Source organism: Brassica rapa, chromosome A10 (genome assembly GCF_000309985.2).
Source record: "Brassica rapa cultivar Chiifu-401-42 chromosome A10, CAAS_Brap_v3.01, whole genome shotgun sequence".
Classification (NCBI taxonomy): Eukaryota; Viridiplantae; Streptophyta; class Magnoliopsida; order Brassicales; family Brassicaceae; genus Brassica; species Brassica rapa.
In genome coordinates, this window is record NC_024804.2 from 5,756,166 (window position 1) to 5,780,438 (window position 24,273).

The 24,273-nt window shown below is 36.6% G+C and overlaps 2 protein-coding genes across 3 annotated transcripts; both read right to left on the minus strand.

Moving 5' to 3' along the window:
• Nucleotides 1-3,199: 3,199 nt before the first annotated feature.
• LOC103848387 (receptor protein-tyrosine kinase CEPR1) lies at nt 3,200-8,213 on the minus strand. The gene is made up of 2 exons (XM_009125304.3): nt 4,118-8,213; nt 3,200-3,746 (listed from the first exon to the last, which is right to left on the minus strand). Exons 1-2 carry the CDS (start codon nt 6,618-6,620, stop codon nt 3,349-3,351), a joined length of 2,901 nt encoding a protein of 966 aa, XP_009123552.1. The 5' UTR covers nt 6,621-8,213; the 3' UTR covers nt 3,200-3,348.
• A 1,717-nt stretch (nt 8,214-9,930) lies between these two features.
• Nucleotides 9,931-15,741, minus strand: LOC103848388 (endoglucanase 25). 2 transcript variants are annotated; one of them, XM_033282053.1, is made up of 6 exons: nt 15,229-15,741; nt 14,845-15,155; nt 14,275-14,739; nt 14,050-14,185; nt 13,735-13,936; nt 9,931-9,941 (listed from the first exon to the last, which is right to left on the minus strand). In XM_033282053.1, coding segments are annotated over exons 1-6 (1,488 nt in total). In that variant the 5' UTR covers nt 15,602-15,741; the 3' UTR covers nt 9,931-9,940. The 2 variants fall into 2 exon arrangements, with proteins under 2 accessions (XP_033137944.1, XP_009123553.1); XM_009125305.2 differs by lacking the exon at nt 9,931-9,941 and adding an exon at nt 12,783-13,494 and having other exon boundaries at nt 13,764-13,936; nt 15,229-15,601.
• Between the last annotated feature and the right edge of the window lie 8,532 nt (nt 15,742-24,273).

Below are 24,273 nucleotides of genomic sequence, written 5' to 3' on the forward strand. Positions count from 1 at the left end.
AGGGCTGATAAACTCGCTGAAGTGTTCGTCTTCCCTCTGGGAGAGACTCCATAGATCGACATCGGAAGTTTCTCTGTCTATGAACATAGAGTATTGTTTGAGAAATTCCAATGCGAGCTGTAGGAAACTCCCGATAGTGTTGCGATGAAGGCGTGCGAACCATTCGAGCGCCGCTCCTTCCAGATTTTCGACGATCAGGCGGCAGTAGCCGGTATATTTTTCGCCGTCCTTTAGTCTCGCTCTTCCCATCGCAATGTGGAAAGCCTGAAGGTGCGCCTTCAGATCGGTCGTACCATCGTACTTCGGTACTTTGATCTTTCCCGGATCCGAAACACTCATATCTGAGATGCGAGTGGTGAAGGGGGTCTTACGAGCCCCTTCCAGTAGCCTGTCGATCTCGGGCGCAGCGCTAGTAGCGTGATGGATTTGAGACTTTACAGCTCTTACTTCCGCCGCAGTCTTGGTGATGTAGTCGCGAAGATCACGGATATCCGACGTCTCGCCAGCGGCTTTCCGAGCTTGTCGGCGTTTGCTGTGAGTGAGCTCGGTTTGCTTTTCAGCTAGCTCTTCCTGTTCGTTCCAGTAGAGAATTTCCTCCTCTTCCGTCCTTGGTTTGTCGAACGGAGAGATTTCCCGAGCAGATCCACTTCTAGTCCTTCTTGGATGTCTGTCGACGTCCTCATCGGTGTCGTTGGAGACATCGCTAGGATCCAGGTCAATGCGTTCGGCTTCGTTATCCTCCGAATCCTTTGCGGGAGGCGGAGGACTTTCAGGGTTCCCCTTTTTGATGGGAGATTTCTCGCTTGGGTTTTGACCCAAAGGTCGTTCCCGCGCAACTCTGTCGAGTGGGGTAGCGAAGTCGAGTCTCTTCTCGTGGATTTTGGTGGTTCCGCGGGGACAGATTGCTCGAGTCCTTGCCGTTAAGGTTTCAACCTGTTTGGTCAAGGTACTCACGAGCTTATCCTGTTCTTCCGACCTTTTCTCATAGGTGGCAAACATCTTTTTAAACTCCTCGAGTGCCGCGGCGTTGGCTGGTGTGTTGGCCGCGGATACGTCTGCTGCTGGAGTGTGGAGATCGGTGCCGCTGCCTCTGTTAAGAGGAGTCTGCAATTTATTCACCTCGTTAGTTGACATGTCTGATTGAGCGTGATGTGGCTTTTGCGGGTTAGATTGATCCGTATCCCTCCTCCTTCTAGCGCCAAACTGTGGGAACCGAAATTCGCATTGTCGATTTCCGTTTAAATAAGAAAACTAGGAAAACCCTAATTTCCCAGAGGATCCGGATATCTACTAATACCACACGTCAAGCAATCAGAACACGAGAATAACAACGATAAAAATAAGAAATCGAAAAGAGAGCAAAGTAGATCTTATTCTGAATCTGCGTATGAGCGTTTACAACAAGGTATAAGCCTGGACTGGAGAGCTGTCGGCGAGATTCCTAGTTCTAGCAACCCTAAGACGGCTAAACCTAATTGAGTCGCAGCTCGAAATAACAAAAACGGAAAATTGTCTAAATGCTCTAAGTGCTAAGTTTTCTCTGAAAAATCGTCTCTTTCACGCTCCTCGCCTAGGATTCCTTATATACTAGCTCCATGGTCGGTTTACGCTTTTACTCTTCTGCCCTTAAGCCATCATAACATAAAATGAAGATATTCTATTTTTCTCCGATCTTCGCAATTATCTTCAAACTTCCGTATTTATCTGCGGAAACTTGACATTTATCTTTCCTTGTGGTCCAAGCGTTAACCGTCCTACGGTTTACGGGTTTTGGTTAAGAAATCGCAATTTGGGCCTCGAGTCGTGTCTTAGGTCCCTATGGGCCGTCTTCCGACTCGACACGTTTATTACGATTTCTTTTGATAAAGAACGAACTTTCAGCGGTTTTTACCGCGAAGTTTGGTTGATGTCTCAGAATGGTCGGACAGCATGAACTGACTTTGCTACGGTCTTTGGGAGATAGCATTGTAAGATAGACGAGAATGCATGGACTGGTGTCGTCTCGACGTTTCGGAAGAGCTCGGTTGCTACGCAGCGACCGAACTTTGGCTCGAGCCCGGTCGCTACATAGCGACCGAGCGGGACGAACACTCGGTCGCTACGTAGCGACCGAGCTTGGCCGAGCTCGGTCGCTACGTAGCGACCGAGCGGGACAGACGCTCGGTCGCTACATAGCGACCGAGCGGGACATAGCGACCGAGCTTTGGCTCAAGCTCGGTCGCTCTGTAGCGATCGAGCGGAACGGACGCTCGGTCGCTACGTAGCAACCAAGCTTGGCCGAGTTCGGTCGCTACGTAGAGACCGAGCGGGACAGACGCTCGGTCGCTACGTAGCGACCGGATAGCGTGCATGTGCAGTAGTTTCGCAATGATCGAGCTTGAGTTGTCCATTTTGAACTTTCAAGGATATTTCTTCGTAAAAACTTCGTATTGGTTATTTTTTACGAAAATCATATTTTTATTTTACCGTTTTTTCGGAAATACGATTTCCGAGGGTTTTCGGGTGTTAATTCCGTTACGACCGTTTTTGACCCCAACATTCAGTAGTAAACATTAATGTTGCGACTGATTGCCTACTAATTGGGTAGTCGGAAAATAAATGTTTTTTTGTAATGTATTTTTGGTTATTAAGCTGGCCTAATTTATAATAGACCGGTAAATTTAATTTAAAAGCTTACAAAATAGGTTGGTCGAATGGAATGTTACTTATTTAATAAGAGAGATGTGGTAGATGCATACAATCTATATATTGAGAGATGTGGGAGATGCATAAAATCCTAAACAGTGAAAACACAATTTAATATCGGTTTAACATAAGGTTGTTACTTATCGAGTCAAATATTATAAGTGTCGATTATATACGTACATATATGGATCATACTAACGAATATATAGCCTACATATTATAAGAATTCCTTTAAAAGTTAAAATGAAATAAAATTCAAGCATCTACTTAAATGCCATGCAATGGAAAAAGAAGTTCCACTCACTTATGAATAAAGGAATGACGAATTTAAAGTCCACAGTAAGTACAAAAGGAGCTTGTGAATTATTGTGATTCTTTGGTGGGTCTACATGCAAATATATAGATGCTATGCGTTATGTTGAAGCAGCTCTTAAGTTATTGTTTGATGCTCTTCCATAACTTTTTTTCTGACGAAATTCCATTGTGTTCTTGCCTAAAATGATTTCAGATCGGAGAAGCAAAAGAGGAAATAACCCAAAGTCTTTTAAGGATATTTGTTAAATACATAGAAGGATAATATAGGCAATTTTATCTATGATAAATACTGGGTATGTTTAGAAGTTATAGGAATTGTTGCTACACCTCTTCATCAAGAAAGCATGACTAAAGTCTCGTTTGAGTAGGATTATCAGATAATATTGCATCCTTAATCTTGGTTCTGGATTTAGAGGCCATGTCAAGTCCCTCTTGAGGCGCTGCATCAATCAGAAGCTGGACAACTTCGTTCATGGAGGGGCGGATTGTGGGAGTTCTGCTCGTACAACGGATAGCCACACGCAAGGCATTGATCATGTCGGCTTTTGATGATTCCGATAATCTCTTGTCTAGTGTCTCAATCAATCCTTCTTTTGTGTCAATCTTTGTTGACACCCAATTCACTATGTTCTTGTTCTCTCCGAAACACGAGTCTACAGGTTTCTTCCCCGTTATAAGCTCCATTAGCATCACCCCGAAACTGTACACGTCGCATTTGGTCGTTGCTTTGGAGGAGTACGCATATTCTGCCATTAGCAAATGCATATCGTCAAAAAGCTGAAGAAAAACTTGTACTAAAAAAAAACACGATCACTTGAATTTTAAGGAACTGTTGAGAAGAGATGCAACTGAAAATAGCTTTCTTCAAACACATTTTTCACACCACTAACATCACCAAAAATGTATTTCAAGTATCAAACATCGTTTATATTAGTTATAAACAAGAGAATATTTTCTAGTAGTTTTTTTTTTAATTATCATGAATCAAAAACTTCTTGTGAATAGTTTTTTCTCCAAGTTACGATAATATGCCGTGATCTAATTTTTATGTTTCCGTTATTTTCAAAAGGATTACAAAGTGTCAAGAAATAAGGTTTCTAGAGGTATTAGCTATCACCTGGGGCCAAGTAACCGTAAGTGCCAGCGATAACGGTTGTGGTTGAATCTTTTCCTCTAGCCTGCAACACCTTTGCAATGCCAAAGTCTGCGACTTTAGGCTGATAGTTTACATCTAATAAGATGTTTGTGGATTTGATGTCGCGATGAATGATTGGCGGCGAGAGGTCATGGTGAAGATAAGCCAATCCCTGAGCGACACCAACTGCGATCTTATGACGAGTAGACCATTCTAGATGAACAAAGCCTTTGTGAAGAGCGTCCCATAAGTTACCATTTGGCATGTACTCATACACCAAAAGACTACAATCCAAACTTGAGAAATAGCTGAAGAGCTTGACGATGTTCTTATGGCGAATGCTCCCGAGCGTCTCAACTTCGGTTTTCAACTCCTTGTTCAAATGCAATGTGTCTTCTGAAGCTGAGTCTTTGCTGCTTTGGCTCCATAGTTTCTTCACCGCAACTACTTCTCCGGATTTAAGCTGTACCCTATAGACAGTACCCGAACCACCGTGACCCACGATGTTCTTGTCCACAAGAGCTTCGAGAATCTCTCTTTGGTCGAAATTTATGCGGTGGAAACTCTTGACGTCGTAGGAGAAGAAAGAAGATGCTAAGGTCTCGTCTTGTTCTATCACTGGTCTATTTTTACTCATCCGTTGTCTCAAGTAAACCATGATGCCTCCGAGGAGGAGAATGAAGACTGAGACAAGAACTGCCCAGACCGAGCTCAACTTCTTCTTACTTGGAGCCACTTGACACATTTTAAAATTCAAATCCGAGGAACCGGAGTTAGGTGGAACACAGAGATTAGGGTTATCTGAAAAGCTTTCCACAAGACCTCCTCTTATCAGCGAGGCAGGGATGGGACCAGATAGTTGGTTGCTCGAAAAATTGATTGAGGTTGGGAGCAACTCGGAAAGGTCTTCAGGGATTCTTCCGGTGAGATGATTACTTGAGAGATCAAGGACGTTGAGTGATTTCAGATTCGAGAACGACTCAGGGATTGATGAATCAAGGTGGTTTCCTTGCAGAACAAGCAAGTTTAGTCGTCGGAGTCTTCCAATCTCTGAAGGTATTGGACCAGTCAGTTGATTGTTGCTGAGATCAAGCTTCACAAGATTTGTGGCATGGGATATTTCGGAAGGTATAACACCGGAGATTTTATTACCCTGCATAAACAGCTCTGACAAATTCCAAGCGTTTCCGATGGAATTAGGTATTGGACCCGATAAGAAGTTGTAAGCCAAGTCGATGATGGAGACATGAGGTAGAGACGTGACTTCTTGGGGTATAGTTCCCACGAGGCGGTTGCTCGCAACACGGAACCGGATAAGAGTCTTGCACCTCCCATAAGTCGCAGGGATCGAGCCAGAGAACCGGTTTTGTAGTACAAGAAAGTACAAAAGCTTACCGGATTTGCAAACTTGGCTCGGAAGTGGACCAGAGAGGCGATTTTCCGAAACATCAAGAGCGATCATAGGCGAGGAAGACCCGAGATTTGGCGGGAGCTCACCGGTCAAGTAGTTGTCGTAGAGAGACAAGATCTTTAAGGTTCTTGAGTTACCAAGCGACTTGGGAATCTCACCGGTTAAGCTGTTGTTGTAAAGCTGAAGCACTCGGAGTTTTGGAAGACTGCATATTGATTCCGGTATTCTTCCGGTTAACTTGCTGACGGAAATATCCAAGTCCGTGAGATTTTTGAGATTACCGATTTCGTCAGGTATACTGCCGGTTAAGTGATAGTTATAGTACAACTCAAGCTGCCTCAGGTTGGAAAGATTCCCGATTTCTTTTGGAATCTCGCCGGAGAGGAAATTTCCACTTAGTTCGAGATCAACAAGGGAAGTCATATCCCCAATGGATCTTGGGATGTTACCGTGGAGCATACACGTCATCAGGAGCATGTGTGTGAGCTTCGTGAGTTTGGACACATAATACGGTAGAGTCCAGAGATCGAACTCAGGGTTCTCGTTGAAATTGAGATACTGTAAATCGGTGAGATTGAATATCGAGAGTGGGAAGCTACCGGTGAAGTGGTTCCAAGACATGTCGATGACTCTCAGAGATTTCATCGGTGAGAAATCAGGGAGTGTGGCTGTGAGATAGAGAGAGCTCATGTTCAGCTCCTGAAGAAGAGAACAGTCAGGGATGTCGTTGAGGAAGCTGCTGCTTCTATTCAGATGGTTGCGAGAGAGACGAAGAACACGAAGGTTTGGGAGGAAAGAGCAAATCCCATCAGGAAAAATCCCGGAGAGTGACAAACCGGAAAGATCAAGATCGGTGACAAGTCCTTGACCGTCGCACCTTACGCCCGTGAAGTTACAGTAGTAAGAAGTCACGGCGTCAGAAAGATTCCAAGAGGACAAAGCATCGCTGGAAAGAGAGTTTTTCATAAGCTTGAAGAATTGTGATTGTTGGTTGGAAGTCATCAAGCCCCATGATTGGTTGCTGTTGAAGCAAAATATGAGAAGAACAAAAACTGGGAAAAGTCTGAAAAGCATTTCAGGAAAAGCTCTAAAGTAAGCAGCAGGAGCAAACTTAGGACGCAAGAAAGAGAGAACTTTTGGGTCTGGGAGGATAAATGAGGGGAAATAAAAAGAGCTTACGAGTTGAAGGACTGAAATTAATGCGACCTTATAAAAACGAAAGACGGGTTCAAGTTTTTCTGTATACGATCAGAATCAGATAGATGGATTTTACGAAAAAGATAGATTTTTAAATAAATATAATTGAAGAAAGGGAGAATAGATATGTTTCCTTTAGATAAAGAAGCTTTATGATTATACCCACTAACTTATTATGGAGAATAATGTAGAGGTGTATGTAGCCAACTTTATACCTCCGAAGCTTTACTTTAATTTCTTGTTTTTATCACAAAAGAAGAGTTGAAATATCACTGAATCTGATACTAAAGAGTGCACGATCACCTGTCCAAGAACCTCGCTCTTGTCTCGACATATTTTTTTTTGCTTGAGTTTTTTTCTTCTCGGATAGACATCGCTCACAGCCTTCCATGAGCGATTGCTATAATATAGTCAGTGTTAAAAAACATTAAATTAGTAAATTGTAAACAAAAGGGACTCAGTGCTAGGGGTGGGCACAAGGCAAGGTAAGTACTTGCCAATTCTTGGTTACTTGCTATTTGACTTGTCTTGTCCGAGTAATTTTTTTTACGACTTGATATTTGACTTGCTTGAAACAAGTATTTGTTTTAACAAGTACTTGGAAAAAAATTGATACTTGCAAGTAATTTGCCTTGCCTTGTTACTTGCTAAACCAAGTAATTGTCTCTTGATTACATACAAAAAAAAATACATATTCTAAATTTTTAATTTCCAAAAGTTACACAAATTTTCAAATAAATAGACAAAAATGAAAATAAGCGTTCAAAATATTGAAAGACCATATCAAACTCAATGTTCTTCTATTTTGTTCCTCCATTTTATTTCAATGTTCCAAAATTTTTTTGCAAGTAACAAGTATTTTATAGAACGAGTAATAAGTAACGAGTAACGAGGCAAGTACCAAAAAATAAAACGATATTTGATACTTGCCTTGTCCTTGCAAGTAGTAAATTTTTTTGACTTATTACTTCTCTTGCTAACGGCAAGTACTCGGTTTTTCAAGGCGAATACGGGTCAAGTCACGAGTATAAGGCGAGTATCGAGTAATGATGCCCAGCCCTACTCAGTGCCTACTAAAACACTTAATCAAAATTTTAAAAGTTCTATAATATCGTTGACACCATTAACCGCCATAACCATCTTATTGAAAAACGTTTCAGCTACCGATTTTAGACCGGCAATCTCCTCTTCCAAATCTTCCTTCTCCCGCCTTAACATGGCGCCTCCATAACCGCCATGATTTCAGTGTTATAATGAGTTTTGATCATCTGCTTGAGATCACGAATCTCCTTCACTTTGGCAAGACACTTGTCTTTCTTTTCCAACAACTAATAGTTCAACACATCCATTTCTTCATGGCCGGCAGCCTGGAACTCAACACTCATCCCCTCTCTAAAGTAATAGAGCTGATGCATGACCTACAACAAGAAGACAAAGGCTTAGACAGAACATTCGAACTACTAAAAGAATGGTGATGTTTTACAATTACCCTGAAAAGAACACAATGGACGCTTTGGACCCCATTGGAAAGATCCCAAGAAAGGGACTTTGTCTTGAGCAAACAATTTGACGTGTAGGTTTGTTAAAACCTTCGAAAAACTAGCATGAGGACATGAACTATCAAGGGATTGCTTTGCAAACCTGGTGGTAATTCATGTAGCCTTCGACTTCTTCCCTTTAATGACATAAGGTAGTTCCATCTTCACAACGGTTATGTGGTTGACCCCTGCTAAACTCCCAATGATCATTACTTCATCCTCATATACTGTTCTGCTAGAAGATCCCTTCTTGACATGCTTGATAGGTCTTTTTGTAGAGCCAAGGCATTAATTCTTGTGCTTCCAACATGTTTGAATAGATGACACAATCAGAGAAGTGAGGAATCAATGATAACTGAAGACCGCTTCTGGTCATTTTTTTCTTCTTCCAATTCTTTCTCTTCTTTTCCCCAGACTTGTCTGTTTTTGTCTCTGTTTGCTGAGAAAACCGACGGGTGTCGGTCGACAATGAAGTGGTAGTGTTGATCGATACTGGTACCGCAAATACCTTTCTCATCATCATCTTCTAGAACTTATTTTTCCTGAGAAACATCTGCATGTACAGGATCGATCGTCTACTATCCCAGTGTCAAGATCTAGATGCATACTTATGTCAGCTGGACTAGGCGATTCAACTTCAAAAATAGTGCAGGGAACCACAAGCTTCATAGGGTCATGTATCATCTTCAATCTTTTGTGAAACCCAGTAGCTTCCTCTGCGCAGACAGGTGGTCTAAGATGTTCCCGGACAGCAAGATGTGAGGCCTCAGACTTGTGCATTCTCTCCTCAACTGGTTTCAGCTCAACTGTGTATCCTGGCGGTTCATCCAACAATAGTTGTCGATCGATATCAGATCTATGGTGGCGATCGGTGTCAGGTGGGTGGTGTCGAACAATATCAGGTGGGTCGTGTCGATCGATGCAAGCCTTTGGGGAAGTTTCCAAATATTTTCCCGAAGAGTGATGATTGCACATCAAGCTTTATCTACGAGTCCTAATTCAAATCCTCTGTTTATGCTTCATCCTCTAGCTTCAAGAAATCCTCTAGCTCTAAGAAATCTTCCATAGTGATCTCTTCATCAATATCTCAATCAGTAACCTAGCTCAACAGAATTATTATCAGGTAAGGAACATACTGTCATAGTTGTCTATAATCCTAAGATCAGAGTTCTAGTTAGCTACTCTAGAACACATGTAATAAGTTCAATTCATTGAAGGATTCAATTATCACCCTAGAAATTCTCTATCTAAGAAGAACATCAAAACCCTAGAAAACCTAGATCTAACATATGGATCTTAGGTGAATAGATATAAAACTAGAAATCAATATAAAAATCAAAGCCAAAACTAAAGGAGTTCCAGGAGGACTCGTAAGAATTTCTTCCTTTCTCTCCTAACCTAACTAATATGAATAAAATAAAGCGTAACCGTCAACAATGGCTAAGAAAACACATAAATAGGATTTTAGGTCATTCAAAGGCTTTCTAGTAATTTTGATCACTTCTGGGCTTAAGTCGATCATGAAATAGGCTCGGACTGTCTTCTGGCATCACCGTCGATCGACACGAAGGCTGTGTCGTCGATCGACATTCCTTCATATCTTCGACAGCTTGCTCTCGCAAGGCAGACAAACAACTCTTCAGTAAAACGAGAATAACATCTGCTATAGGATACTGATTGACCTTAATCTCGTGGCTTTGAAAAGCTAACTCAAAGATCTATTTTCTATCAAAATATGGGCTAAATCTCACTGTGGGAAGCTCTCCATACATATCTAAACTTCTGACATATATGTGCAGTTCTGCACCTCAAGAGGCCCTAGAATCATCAAAGTTCTCTAAAAAGTAACTAAACTTGAAAACAATATAAAACATACCCAAACTCAAATAATAGACTATAAAACAATCATATACCCATGGCATAAAAGTGTTAAAATCCATGGTATATCAGTAGGATTTCTAGTTTGGGATATTTCTTTTCAAGTTTCGTGTCTCAGTGGTATAAGAGCATATCAATCTTTTAGGACCGAGCTATGGACACCAGAAAAACCACCATGATAAACGAGATGAACAAACAAATCGAGGATCTATATCCATCACAAACACAGCAAACCGAAGGAATTCGAAAAGAATTAGGAGGAGAAATCGATGAGCTTAAAGCGATGATGGAAAAATATTTTACTAATACACCACCACCTGCCATGCAACATGAAGGATCTTCCGGTCTACCATCTGCAGAAACATCTAATGAACTAGACCCACTAGATCGCACCCTCAGAAGCAGAGTACGGAAAAATAAGTCAAATAAATCTCGATCGAACCCTAGCTACCTCTCCATAACACTTTTTCATGGCTAACAAAGATAGGATTTCCGATGTTTGATGGCTAAGTACTTCGAGAATGGATTTACCGTTGCGAACAGTTCTTCTCTATTGATAGTAGTCCACCATAATTGAAGGTTCGTCTCGCCTCTCTTCATATGATAGGAAAAGCTCTTCAATGGCATCACGCCTACATTGAAAATCGCTACAACATATTTCCGCTATGGCAAGAATATGTCACCGCCATATCTGAATGCTTCAGCGAGCTTTGTGACAAACCTCTCTCGGATTTAATTAGTCTGAAACAAGCTAACGATTCCATTGACATCTATATACAAAAGTTCGATCGCGCTATCACAAGGATTACACTTCCTCTGGAACACGCGCTAAGCAACTTCTTAACCAACATGAACCAACACCTCACCCTCCATGTTCGACAATTCAACGTGACTACTGTCCCTACAGCAGCACGAATTGCTAAACTTCACAAGCTCTCTCTTCATCATATTTCAACAAAGCCATTGCTCTTCTTTCAACCCCTACTAGGAGCAAAATTCATCGCCTCCATACAAAACTCAACACGCTACAAACACACCAGCAACACCTAACACAAAACTCCTCCTCCCAAGTACAAATAAAAAATGCCTCACATCCAAAGAGATGCAGGAACGAAAACGTAAGGGTTTATGTAAGTTTTGCGAAGAACCATTCACGCCTTGTCATTAGCTTAAGCACCGGCGTTCTGAGTTCTTGTTTATGGAAGCTGATCAGACAGAATTTGATGAAGAAGTCACACTATAAGAACAAATACGAGAAACAACCATCAGCGATCAAGATGTCAAGGTCCCTACTATCTCTATATACACGTTAAATGGTTTCCCGTTCGTCTAATGGGTTAACGGAAAGCGGAAACTGCACATATTAATCTACCCTTGCAACACATATAAACTTTCTCGATCTTCAAATCGCTAAAAGATTGGGTTGCTATCTAACGTCAATCAAACCAGTGTCAGTTGTTGCAGAAAGTGGTGTCTTGATAACCCAGTATATATGCAGTAATTTCACATGAAAGATGCATGTTTATGAGTTCAAAACCGAAATAAGAACACTACCATTGGGATGTAGTGATCTAGTACTGGGTGTACTGCGAATGTAGTTCAAATTTCAGAGTCTGAAACATGTCTTCAGGGGAAGAACTCCGAACAGCTCCAAAAACATCGCCGGAAGTATTTTAAATAAGCAACTCTTTCAAGAACTGTAAATTATACTGCTTCACTCACATGAGATTGACAATACCATCATACCTCAATAACCATACCTCAATAACCACCACTGGTTCACATACCCTACTTTCCTGCAAAAATTCTTCACCAGCTATCGACCAAACACTGAAGAAACAGAAGTTGAACCCAAACCTGCCACACTCAACTCCAATGCTGCTTCATTGACTTGATAACTTGGTAACTAGCAAAGTACCTGAGCTGATTCATGAAAAGAAGATGGTACCCTCAGCAAGCAACATCGAACTTTTTTCAAGATTTCATTGCCAAGTTTCCGTATTTCCAGATTTCTATACTTAATATTCCCTTTGATTTTACTATATATTGTAGCCTTACAACAAGCTTTATTCTCAATCAATAAACCTATTTACCTCAATCTTACTGATCTGTCAATAACCTAGGAAAGAATGACGCTTACGAACTCAGACTTTCGAAGTGATCCTTCTATTTTATAATCATCTTCTAGGTCTTTGTTTACCCATTTTTCGAATCCATAGTAGAATTTCTGGTTTTGGATCTATCCTATCAAGCTTTCGGTCTCTTATTGACAATTAATTCCTTACCCAGTTAAAAAATCCAAATATATTTGTCCTTCCGATTAGTTCCATCCTCGATTTATCTTTGTTCAATTAGTGAAAACGACTTTTTAAACTATCAACAGAAAAGGAAATCAGTTTTGATAAACCTTTAGTAGATCTTAGCTTTTATACCATATGTTAAGTTACATCGAACTGACTCGATGTTATTCATTCACAACGTCTTTTTTCTTTATTGGAACCTAATGCATCATTAGGAAATGAAATACTTTTCTGAGTGACAATTGTTCTCTTCCCATGTCACTCTTGGTAGTTTATCCCCTATATTTCTCGTTACAAACTTCAGGCATACCAACCCTCAAAAATTACAAGGAGAACGCTTAACGCACACTCCCAATAATAACACTGTTTAAGACGTTCGTTCGATTGTTTTTCAAATAATACAAGGTGGTATCATACATATACAGAGTAAAACGTAGATATATGTCATATCTCACAATAACAAAAGCACAACCCAAAAAAAAACTCTTGGTAAGCTAACCACAGAAACTTTATATCCAGCAAAAGGCAAATGAAATCCTTAGTAGTTGATTATGGTTGAATTGTGTGTTTAGCGGGCACCACATTAATCTTCAGGTCTAGTAACATATCACACAGGTTTTAGGTTTCTCAAGGTCTCCATGGTGCTGGTGGAGGCGGGGGAGTAGGGAACAATGGAGGAACCGCTGAGAATATAGTGTTTTTGTCTATAGTACCAGATGCCTCCTCTTCACCCGACAATGCTACGAGAGCTGCGACCAGACCAGCATTTCCTGCAAGAGTCGGTTCAGTGTAGTTGTAGTTAGTCCGTACATCGCGGAAACCATCGCGCTTGTCAGGACCAGCAACCATGGCTCCTTCAATCGTGTTTGGGTTCGGTTTCTTGCTGTCTCTCCATTTCCATCCTCCTTTGCAGTTGTATTTCACTTTGTTTTTGGGAATCGAAGCTCCTCTGTGATGCACGTGTTTCGGGTATTTTGGGCCAAACCCCACGAGATAGCTCATTTTGCGAGGGTTTTTACCGAGTATGTAGTCAATCTGCAGTAACACAGGTAGGCTGAGTTAAGCTCAAATCTGATTTTTACCACGAAAAATAAATCATCAAATCTAAGATCTGCATTAATGACTACACATCAACTATGTGTCTACGATTTCCTTTACGATCAAATCTAAAATTTTAGTACTCGAAAGTAATTATGTAAACCAATGTGTCAACAACTCGACAAAAGCAGTGTTGATAATAGTTTTTCAAGTGACAAACATGATATTTCCCATTACTAGTGTATAAAGAGAGAGAGACGCAATACCTGAGATCTCGAAAAATCTCGTAGGACACTGGTTGAATAGAAATTAGGTCCACAGTACCATCCAGGAGTATCGGCAGCATCCAGATAATCGCTGTACAACGTAGCTAAGAAAGCTGCATTTGCAGCATACTGGAGGGGCTGTGGATCTCCATGATTCAACTCTATCAAACCTCCTGCACATATAACCAGAAATTTACATTTGTTTAATATCCAGATCAAGAACTGGCTCAACATTCAAAGCTGCCTTAAAGCCAAAGACTAGCATATATATATATATATAACTCACCCCTGGTTCTGTTAAATTTGTTGAAATACGGCAAGTATGAGCACATGACTATGCTTGTCTGATTATGGAATGTCCTTAGAATTTCTTCATATGGGTATCCAGGACTCAAAAACAACCTTAACCGGCTCAGCAGCAACTGAAAAGCACAGGGGGTTTACAAGCGTTAAAGAGGAGATCAACAACATAACGGAAACATAAACACAAGAAGTTGATTTGTGGGCTGACCTGAGCACCAGCAAGCTTGTTGTCCCAGCTAAATACACCATAGTAAGGCCCACCCCAGAAGGCACCCGCATGCTTAGCCATAGTTGGCTTTGTGATTAGATCGAGATAAGTTACGTTTCCTGTGGCATAGTATAACCAAGCACCACCCCAAATAAACTCATCCCAATACATGCTTGAATTGTAAAACTTGGCCGACTCCGCAGTGCCTGCACTGTATCTGCCTCTCCGAGTTCTTCCAAACTGATACACAGTCTTAGCACCATGTACGAGCTTCTTAGAATACTCTCTGTTGTCTTTGAACACAATGGATGCTGAAGCGAGAGCAGCTGCCATCTCTGCAGCGAGATCCGAACATCCACCATTACAGGTAGTCACAGGCCTTTTGTAGTCCATGTCTTCAGGTCGCATCCAGCAGTAATGGTCATTAGGATCCGTACTTCCGTCGTCAGTGTTTCCAGCTCCGACCTTAAGAGTTTAAATGAGGAAACAAAACAAAACAAAACAACTCAAAAGAAAGCTAAAGATATTAATTATCCCTAGCCTAGGAAAGGAAAGGAAAGCAAGTTTTACCTGTGAAACAAGATCATCGATGGAATCAGCAGTACTGTTAAAGGTCTTGAGAAAGTAATCAGTTCCCCATTTAATGAGCTCCCTAACATGGGCAAGCTCTCCTGCAGCTTCGTATTTAGCACTGTATTCAATCACACTCCAGCTCAACATGGTCATAGCATAAGCCATGGGGAAATTGAACTTGATAGTATCTCCAGCATCGTAATAGCCTCCAACCAAATCTTTATAGAAGCTTCCTGAATCACCTTTCCCATCTTGAAGACCAGAACTACCTCTCCATGACACGTTATTGTGCCTCGGCAACTTTCCAGCTGCAGATTGAAAAAAAAATAATTAATCATTTCCTTAAGATTTTTACATATCAGAGCTACTACTAGGACTTACACTTCTGAGCATTGAAAAACTTGAGGGCTTTGTGAAGAGCGATTGTGTAATTATCCGGCGCTGGATTCTTGTTGTGGTGACGCGGCACAGTTTTGACGATCAATGTGATGAATCCGGCGAGTAAAGCGGCGGCGACAACTATACCGACGGTCCAGACGAAGATCTTGCGGCTGACGATTATACATCCGAGATCGACGTACTTCTTCTTCTTCTGCTCAGTCGGACCAAGAAGCCAGCTCTGCTGCGTTTCGTCGAGTGGCCGAGACAGAGCCGCGCGGTCGACATCATTCAGATTCCGGCTACGATCGTCGTCGGTGGCGGAATCCGTGGCGTTGATCTCCAGTGGACCTCCCCAGGGATCTCGGCCGTACATGGTTTAGAAGAGAAGAAGAAGATCAGATCTAAGAGTGTGAATGAGGTTTGTTTTTGTACTTTGAGAGGAGGAGGAAATGTGAGCTAAGCTAGTCAATAATAATGGACTAATTTGCTTTGTGGTTTCGATTCTTTTTCTCACTTCCATTATTATTTTATTATTATTATTTTGGCTGTCGGTTTATATCTTCATCATGTTACGTTACAGCTGCACTGAACCATGATTGAGCTTTCTTGCCAACTCGTATAATTTGGTAATTAAATTAAATTTGTGAAAGATAACTTGATGACAGGAAAAAGCAAAATTTGAGTGTTAATGACAACCAAAGCATATTCTATGTAATTTATCAGAAAACTACATTTCTCATTTATGATTCTCAACTATAGTTTCCGTTTAATTAATTACATATACATATATAAGTTAAATACGAGATGGTGAAATCATCAAAACTCAAAGGCTTTCAAATAATAATCCACAATATGTTGTTGTTCTTTTATGATTCCCTGTTTTAAATATGTCACTGAGTGCAGTAATCACATTTGGCAAATATTATGTAGTTAATACTATTTGTTCCGCCATTGAACAAAAATGAATATACATATTTTATTCACCGTTTTAAGAAATATATTTAAGTGTAATATACTTTGTTTACTAACAAAGCAATTGGCTAAATGTTGGGTGAACGACAAAGACATATCCCCTAACTCTATACACTGTCGGTGGGATGTATCAGCATATTTAATAGTAGTATTTATTTTATCTCAGAGAATTGTGGTGTTTACCAAGTCATCATTTTGGTGGCCGTTTTTTTTTATTTCATATTTAATTTTCCTTGCAATACAACGTAACACCCCACCACACTATAGCAACTCTAATCGAACGCTAAAACATTAAATCTGTTATAATTTTATTTAGAAAAATACCAAAAATGATATTCTCCTACCAAATAGTGTAACGTGAATAGTGTTACACCAAATTTAATGTGATATTATTTATCACATCAAATATTTAATAAATAAATTTTATTATTTTTCATTTAATAATATAGTTCAGCTATTATGATTAACTAGTTCAAATTTGTAATTAAACATAAATATATTATATTAATTATATTTTAAAATTATTTTCACAAAGTTAAAATATTTATTATTTTATTTTCAAGTAAGAAATCACTCAATGACTATTATCATTTATTTTATATTATATAAATTAAAAAAAACTTATAATAAGTAGTTCAAATCTCTCATTCATACAATTATAATAGCTAAATAAAGTATTATGTAGAAAAAAATATTAGACAGATGATCAAATCTCTCATTCTTCGAACAAACTCAAAAGAAGGTGATTAGAATCTTGTTATGATATTTCATTAAAAAAAATTATGAAGAAATATCAAGACTAAATTATTTAATCTGAATGAAATAATATATATATATAGTGCTTACAATATTAAAAATCACTTCTATATTTCATTAAAGTATTTTTATGAAGAAATATCAAGACTAGATTATTTATTCTGGATGAAATAATATATATGGTACTTCCAATATTAAAAATCACTTCGATTTGAAGAAGTGTATTTCTGAGATTTTCAGTATCAAATAACATATTAGAAACCACATATTTAAAAACTAATTTGTATAAATAAAAGTATATACATTAGAATAAACACATAAATCAAAACCAATACCTTTTCTTAATTTACAATCATGTTTTTCATAATAAATCAAAAAATCATTTTATTTACTTTATATGGTATATAATTAAAATTTAGTGATATTTACATAGATATATATATATAGTATGTTTTAATATAAATATTTATCATTGACACTTCCTACTCATATGAGTTTATTAACATTTGTATATTTGATGTAACAAAATTTAAACCGTTAATCACGAAACTTTTAATGTGAGATTTTTCAATACAAATTTTGAAACTAATATATTAATATATTTTATTTATTATATATTTTAATTTAAATGATATTAATATATATGTATATATAATATGAATATCTATTAATGAGACTTCATATTCATACACTTTATGATCATTTGTATCTTGCTTGAACAAAAAAAAATTAAATCATTGATCACAAAATTTTCTATGTGGAACTTTTACCGTTTTTCGTAATTTATAGTCGTTTTAAAAAATTCAAAATATAGTATATAAGAAAATATATAATTTTTATTATATGCTTAATGTGATTGTTTAATTTCTTTTCATAATATAAAATTAAACAAAAAATGATACAAAAATTGTTATCAAATATGTATTATTCATTATCATTAATTGTCATATATATGTTAATCATATTAGGTAATTCTGTAGTTTTTATTTAAGGAAATAAATAATAATTTTTGTACATTACTAATTATTTTGATATTTAGTTTAATAAAAAGTATAATATATATTTATTTGGATCAATTTATTTTTCTAAGGATTCTAAGAATCATTCTAGTAGTGATGACACGTGGCTACAAAAACATGTTATAATGCGTCAGGATTAATATATAGGGGATGTGTTGGGAATTAATATGAGTGAGTCAATGTTTGATTGTTACATTTCTATGATTTCTCATCATCAATTGTAAGTGCATATCCAACAGACCCTCAAACCCAAATTTTGAGGATTTTTTTGTTCTCCAAACAATCCTCAAACCCAAGACAATGTCTTCCTAAAAGGTCTAAACACATTAAACTTGAAGTTCAACTTTTGGGGCCATCCGAACTGTATTTACTTATCATTACGTTTTAAATAATAAATCATATATAAATACATAATCCTTCTTTTCACTTTATAAATATATTTCGATCAAATATTCGAATAAAGTTATGTATATATGCTATTACTGATATGTAAATACATAAATATGTTAAAAATAATTAAATTATCAATATTAAAATTTTATGTATATGTAAATTAACAATTCCGTCACTATCTTCTCTAATAAATGTGTTGATAATAAATGAATTGCTTCACTTGTGTAACATAATCCTTCTTGGTATTGAAGTTCCCTTCGCTGGTTGTGTCAAGTGTGGTCTGATTATTTAGGTTAAGACCTCTGTTGAATATGTTGATTAGTTAAAGTTCAGAGTGACCATGGTGATGGAATTCAAGCTGGTAATTTTTAAACCTCTCCCAAGCATTTTTAAAGACCTTGAGAAAATGTAGAATTTTGTTTCTCGCCTCCCACTATCTTGCTTCATCGAAAACGTTGTTAATGAAAGCGCTTCTAATATCTCTCTAGCAAGTCAAGGATTCAGTTGGTAACTGATTCAGCCACCTTCTGGCGTCTCCTTTGAGACAGAATGAGAAGAGCTTGCAGAGATTGTAATCGTCACACACCATGTGTTCTAGCTTCTCTATAAGATCATGTGGGTGTTCTGCAGGAAATCCATGGAAAGGATTCTAACGTACCAGAACAAGGAAATCGAGATTATGCTCAGAACTTCTTGTGTTGTTCTCTAGTATTCTGATCGCAGACCTATTGGAATAGGTTGTATCAGGACTTAGGTAGTCTTGCAATGGAAATTTGTGTTCCTTCTCATTATTTAAAATTGTGTTAATTTGATCAAGGATTGCAGTCATTTTTTTATTAATGAGTTAGTTTGTTGCGTTCATGTTCAACCTTATGGGTCTCCTAGGATTAATTTCGCAGTATTTAAATTCATAAGTGTATACTTACCTGCTTCCGGCCGATTGGTGTCGAGCGCATCCATAAGCATAATATCGCTCGATTCATACGGCATAGTATCACTCGACTCCGCTGTCATAGCGTCAATCGACACTCGTTGTCCTATTCTTCTTCAAAAGTACATGTGTTAGCAGGAAAAGAAGAAAAAAATATTAGTAAACAAAAAATAAAAATCTAGACTCTATTCTAAACTAAATCTAATGGTAATAAGAAAGAGTTCCGACAATGGCGCCAAATTTTATATGCTCAAACTAATCCTTGAAAAACTTAATCTCACAAATAAGAGGTTCAGTTGTAGTACTTAGGGATCGAATCCACATAGATTCATATATTACAGGCAATAGAAAGCGGATTCGCGGAAGCAGAAGCGTTTGGAAGCGTGTAAGCGATTTTTTAAAAATATCTAGAAAGCGGGTACGTGTTGGAAGCGTATACACACATATTATTGTATATTAAATATATTAGTATATTAAAATAGATATTTTAATAGTAAAAATCAAGTACACAATTCAAAAAATATGTATTAAATATAAAAAGTATAGCACTATCTATTTACGCTATATGTACATATATATATATATATATATTAAGAATTAAAAACAGAATAGAACACCTCAGTTAATCAATACAAACAACGTCAAACAAATAATTGGATTAATATTCAGAAAACAGAACATGATGAAATTACCTTTGCTTTCAAGTTAAATATTAAGACTTTTGTTCTCATCTACTTTTTCTTATTTTTTTATGAATTTAAGTTTTACTTGTTATGTTTATAGAAAAAAAATGTTATGTTTATAAAGTGGAGGGACCACCCTAACGCATCTGATGTTTATAATATCATATTTTTCAAGCACCATCTTCTCTAATTATCCATTGTGTTTATGATACGACCACCATAACGCTTCCGATCTAAGCCATCAACGCTTCCACTTTAGATTCGTGAGCTTCTGTCACCCTTCCAACCACATTAATCTTGGAATCACGATTCCAAGTTGATTTTATGCGATTCCGAGTGCTTTCGCTTTTGACTCCGCTTCCAGAGTGAGAAGTGCACAACCACTGACGATTCCATGCTTTCTAGATAGATTCTAAGATTACACAATTCCCTATATATTATTTGAGGATCTTTTAAAAAGTTGTAAGCTCAATTTTGTATTATTTACAATATAGACTTAATTACGTGTCAGCACCTAACATCATGTCATTGCTTACTTAATAGTTTTCTAATGAATGTGGATAAACTTTAGACTAACAGTTAATTCTCTAGAGAAAGTAAATAATTTTACATAAAAGTGGTTTGAATAACATTTGCATAAGAAATGCTTTCTAGGTGTTGCATTTAGATAGTACACTTTCGTTTCACCAAGATTCATTTGACCTCACAGCTATAATAATAATGATATGTTTATAATAATAAAATTTATCTTATATGTATTATTATAGATTGTATAAGATAAAACAAACACATATAATTTATTGGATTAATCGACACATAAAATGAATTTATCTTATACGGGTTATAAAACGTTATATTTCCAAATTTTATTTTGCACATATTATACATATGGTTTTATTATGTGTAATTTTTTAAGTTTATTTGTTGTTCACCACACTACAAAATTTTTTATTGGTTCTTTTTATTAATTGTAATCATATAAGTTCCTTATGTTTTTTAATATATCTATATATAATAGCAAACCTGTTTTTGTTCTCCTATAACTTCATCTTTTTTTATAAGAAAAAAAAATCTGATCCAATGGTCAGAATTCACTTTATTTTATGATCTAATGGACATAAAACACTCTTGATATGAATAATGATGTCATCAATGTTTTTGGCAACTCTTCTTTTAATAGTCATCTATTTTAAACAACGCAACTTTTTTAAGAGCCACAATCATATTTTTTTCATTATTAAAATACTCTTGCTCTAAACAGTTATTTATTTGAAATGACACATCTCTTTAATAGTAAGAGACATACCTTTTCATAATTCATGTATTTTTTGAAAAAATGGAAGAGTTACAATCTGACGGTCATAATTGTTTTTTTTTATCTAATGGTCCTAAAATTTTCTTTTGTTTAAATAACTTATGTTTTGTTGAAACTCTTCTCTGGAAAGACTCCTTCTCAAACAACACCTACGTTTTAAAAAAGCCAAGGATGTACCTTTTCAGAATGTTATATATTGAACTTTTTACAGCAACAAATTTTAAAGAAAATTTACTTGGTTCTTAAGCATTCATTGTCTAACTCAATTCTATATTTTTAGTTTCCAATAAGGTATGATTGTGGTATTCTAAATTCAATTTAAAAACGTTAGCATAAATTTGCATAAACTATTCTAGAAGCAATAGTTTGAAACGATTTCTTTCTAACAAAGTTAACACCCAAACCCTAATAGTCAGAACATAGAACATAGCCTCCCTTTCCATTGTTCTGTTTTGCATTTTAATTAATTTCTAACAATTTTAACACCCAAACCCTAATAGTCAGAACGTAGCCTCCCTTTCCATTCTTCTGTTTTGTATTTTAATCAATAGGGTGGGACTTTTTACTGGTTTTTGATGTCTGTGAGAAGTAGAGAAAGTGTGAAGAAGCGATTTCTAGAACCCTTACCCGGTAAAAAAATATGGCACCTCCGGTTGTTGTCACACAATATAACACTCAAACCACTGAACCACTATTTTCCCTCCTTCTCTAAGATTCAACGGTTTCGACAGCGTAAGATCCTCACCATCTTTTTTGTCATGGAATAACAGATACAAAGCTCTCCTATGGATGACATACCGGAAAGCAAGAGCCCTCCCAACATATTGACGACGTCACGGCTTCTCAATCTTTCGGTCCATTATAGAGTCTTTATTCGGCTTATTCTCTTGGTTGTGGTGACTGATGACAACAATGATGGTGCTTCCCTCAATGGCATGAAAGCGAAGTTGAATAATGTGAAGGAGTTAGTGTTGATCACAAACAATTGCAACTGTTAATTAAGTTATGTTTTGCTCGGTGAGAAATATTGCGACCCTAGTGGCGTTATTCCACGTCTCCATCTATTGGATCCATCAATTGCTTTGTCATGGCTCTGCGCTGGTTTCTACGGTACTGGTTTTGGTCACATTAGATGAAGGGAGAGAAGGGGATAGGGATAAACTCATTAAGATAACAGTTGGAACTTACGCCCTTTGATGATTGAATAATAGTGTCTGGTGTTTTGATTAAATATATATAAATAAAAATAAGGTCACACAATTAGATTATATATATTACAATAAACCAAACAAAAACTGAAAATGGTGTTTTAAAAACTTTGTGTCTATTCGTCTCCATCATTTTTGTATATTCGCATACATGAATTGCATAAATTACGAAGTTACATATCTCAGTGGCTTATTTTAAGTTATTATAACTTGTTCAACAAAACATGAAAGACACCTATTTAAAATTATTACCAATTTACCACTGTAAAAATTATTTATTATTATTATTTGTGATAAATATCTTAAGATAAACTATATTAATGTTCAGATGTAATGACACCTATTTAGAATGATGAGGCACAATTTTAAAAAAATTCAAATTTTGTCAAACCATTGCATTTAAAATAACAAAAATTCACAATATTAAGGCCAAAAACATGTCCTTTTACTTCAAACTACTTTTGCCAGTGAAATATTCACAACAATTTCCATAAAACTATAACAATAAATATATTCCAAAAATGAAGGGTCACGACTGAAAAAAACAACACAACTTTCCATAACTAACAGATACAATGGTTCATAAAGTTTTGCCTCTATGAATAAAAAAGGAAGACCACTAATTTACTCAAAAAAAAATAGATATGGATAGAATAAAACTCCCTTCATATACAAGTTTTTTGAAAACATCAACATGAAACATGGCAATCAGAAAATTATCGAAAGAATAATTCGACTATGGGAAGTAAGAAATCGTAAAAATGGTAATTAAATTATAAGTCTTAATTAAAAATGGTAATTTAATATATTTAAAAACTAAAAATAATTTCTAACATAGAATCAACTATTATGGGATCAATTTATACTCGTCAGATTCATCAATTTTCTATGGAGATGTTGGAGGGAAATATCTATATCTTCAATGATTTTGAAGTATGGAGGGGTAGTGAACGTTATAAAATTTCAGGGCTGAATGAAAATTCCACTATAACTCCAGCATCAGAAGAGAGCGTACTAATAAACAAGGAGAAATTTAGGTTTGGTGATTATGATCAACTTATGAAAATTGCTGACAAGAATTTATCTTATGATGGTAATTAGAAATCCACACACACAAAACTTTTAATGTATAAACTGCATATTGATAGAAAAAATGTTAATTGCAGATATTATTGGCGTTATTTTTTTATTTTTTTTGTCAGAAAAATAAACAGAATCAAGTAGACTCACCAAACCCGTATTGAAGAAAAGATAAATACAGATGTTATTAATGTTGGACAAAGAAGAATAAACCTAGACCTACAATTAGAAGGGTTAGTTAAACATTTCAACAATGAGTAATAAAAAAATCACTTTATATAAATTTAAATATTGTATAATGTTTCATATTCAAATTGGCCTTCTTTTATAATTTTAGAATTAATTAAACCTCTTTTACATTATGTTTATTCTCCCATAACTGAATAACAAGGGAAGAAAAGTGCAAATTAATGAGACAATATGGTAAATATGTAGCAAAGTCAGATGAAAAATAAAGAAGCATATGGTGTAACTCTGATTATAATAAGTGTTAATCCCAAAACACATTCATGTATTGTAAGAAAAAAATCAAAATTCAGATTAATAAATAACTAAGTCTTAACAATAAAACAAAATTACTGTAAACATGAATATTAGGATATCTTTACTTAAAAACAGTGTCTGCTTCCAAAATATATCAAGATGATCCTTTAAATATAATTCAATCATTTAAAACAAGGTAATTAAA

What these genes read in the sequence shown, in the direction of transcription:
- LOC103848387 (XM_009125304.3), bottom strand. Translation starts at nt 6,620, where the DNA reads ATGCTTTTCAGACTTTTCCCAGTTTTTGTTCTTCTCATATTTTGCTTC. An exon ending in TTACGGTTACTTGGCCCCAG is followed by an intron (nt 3,747 to 4,117) that starts GTGATAGCTAAT and finishes TGCTAATGGCAG; the next exon opens with AATATGCGTACTCCTCCAAA.
- LOC103848388 (XM_009125305.2), bottom strand. Translation starts at nt 15,601, where the DNA reads ATGTACGGCCGAGATCCCTGGGGAGGTCCACTGGAGATCAACGCCACG. An exon ending in GTTTTTCAATGCTCAGAAGT is followed by an intron (nt 15,156 to 15,228) that starts GTAAGTCCTAGT and finishes TTCAATCTGCAG; the next exon opens with CTGGAAAGTTGCCGAGGCAC. An exon ending in ACAAGCTTGCTGGTGCTCAG is followed by an intron (nt 14,186 to 14,274) that starts GTCAGCCCACAA and finishes TGTGCTTTTCAG; the next exon opens with TTGCTGCTGAGCCGGTTAAG.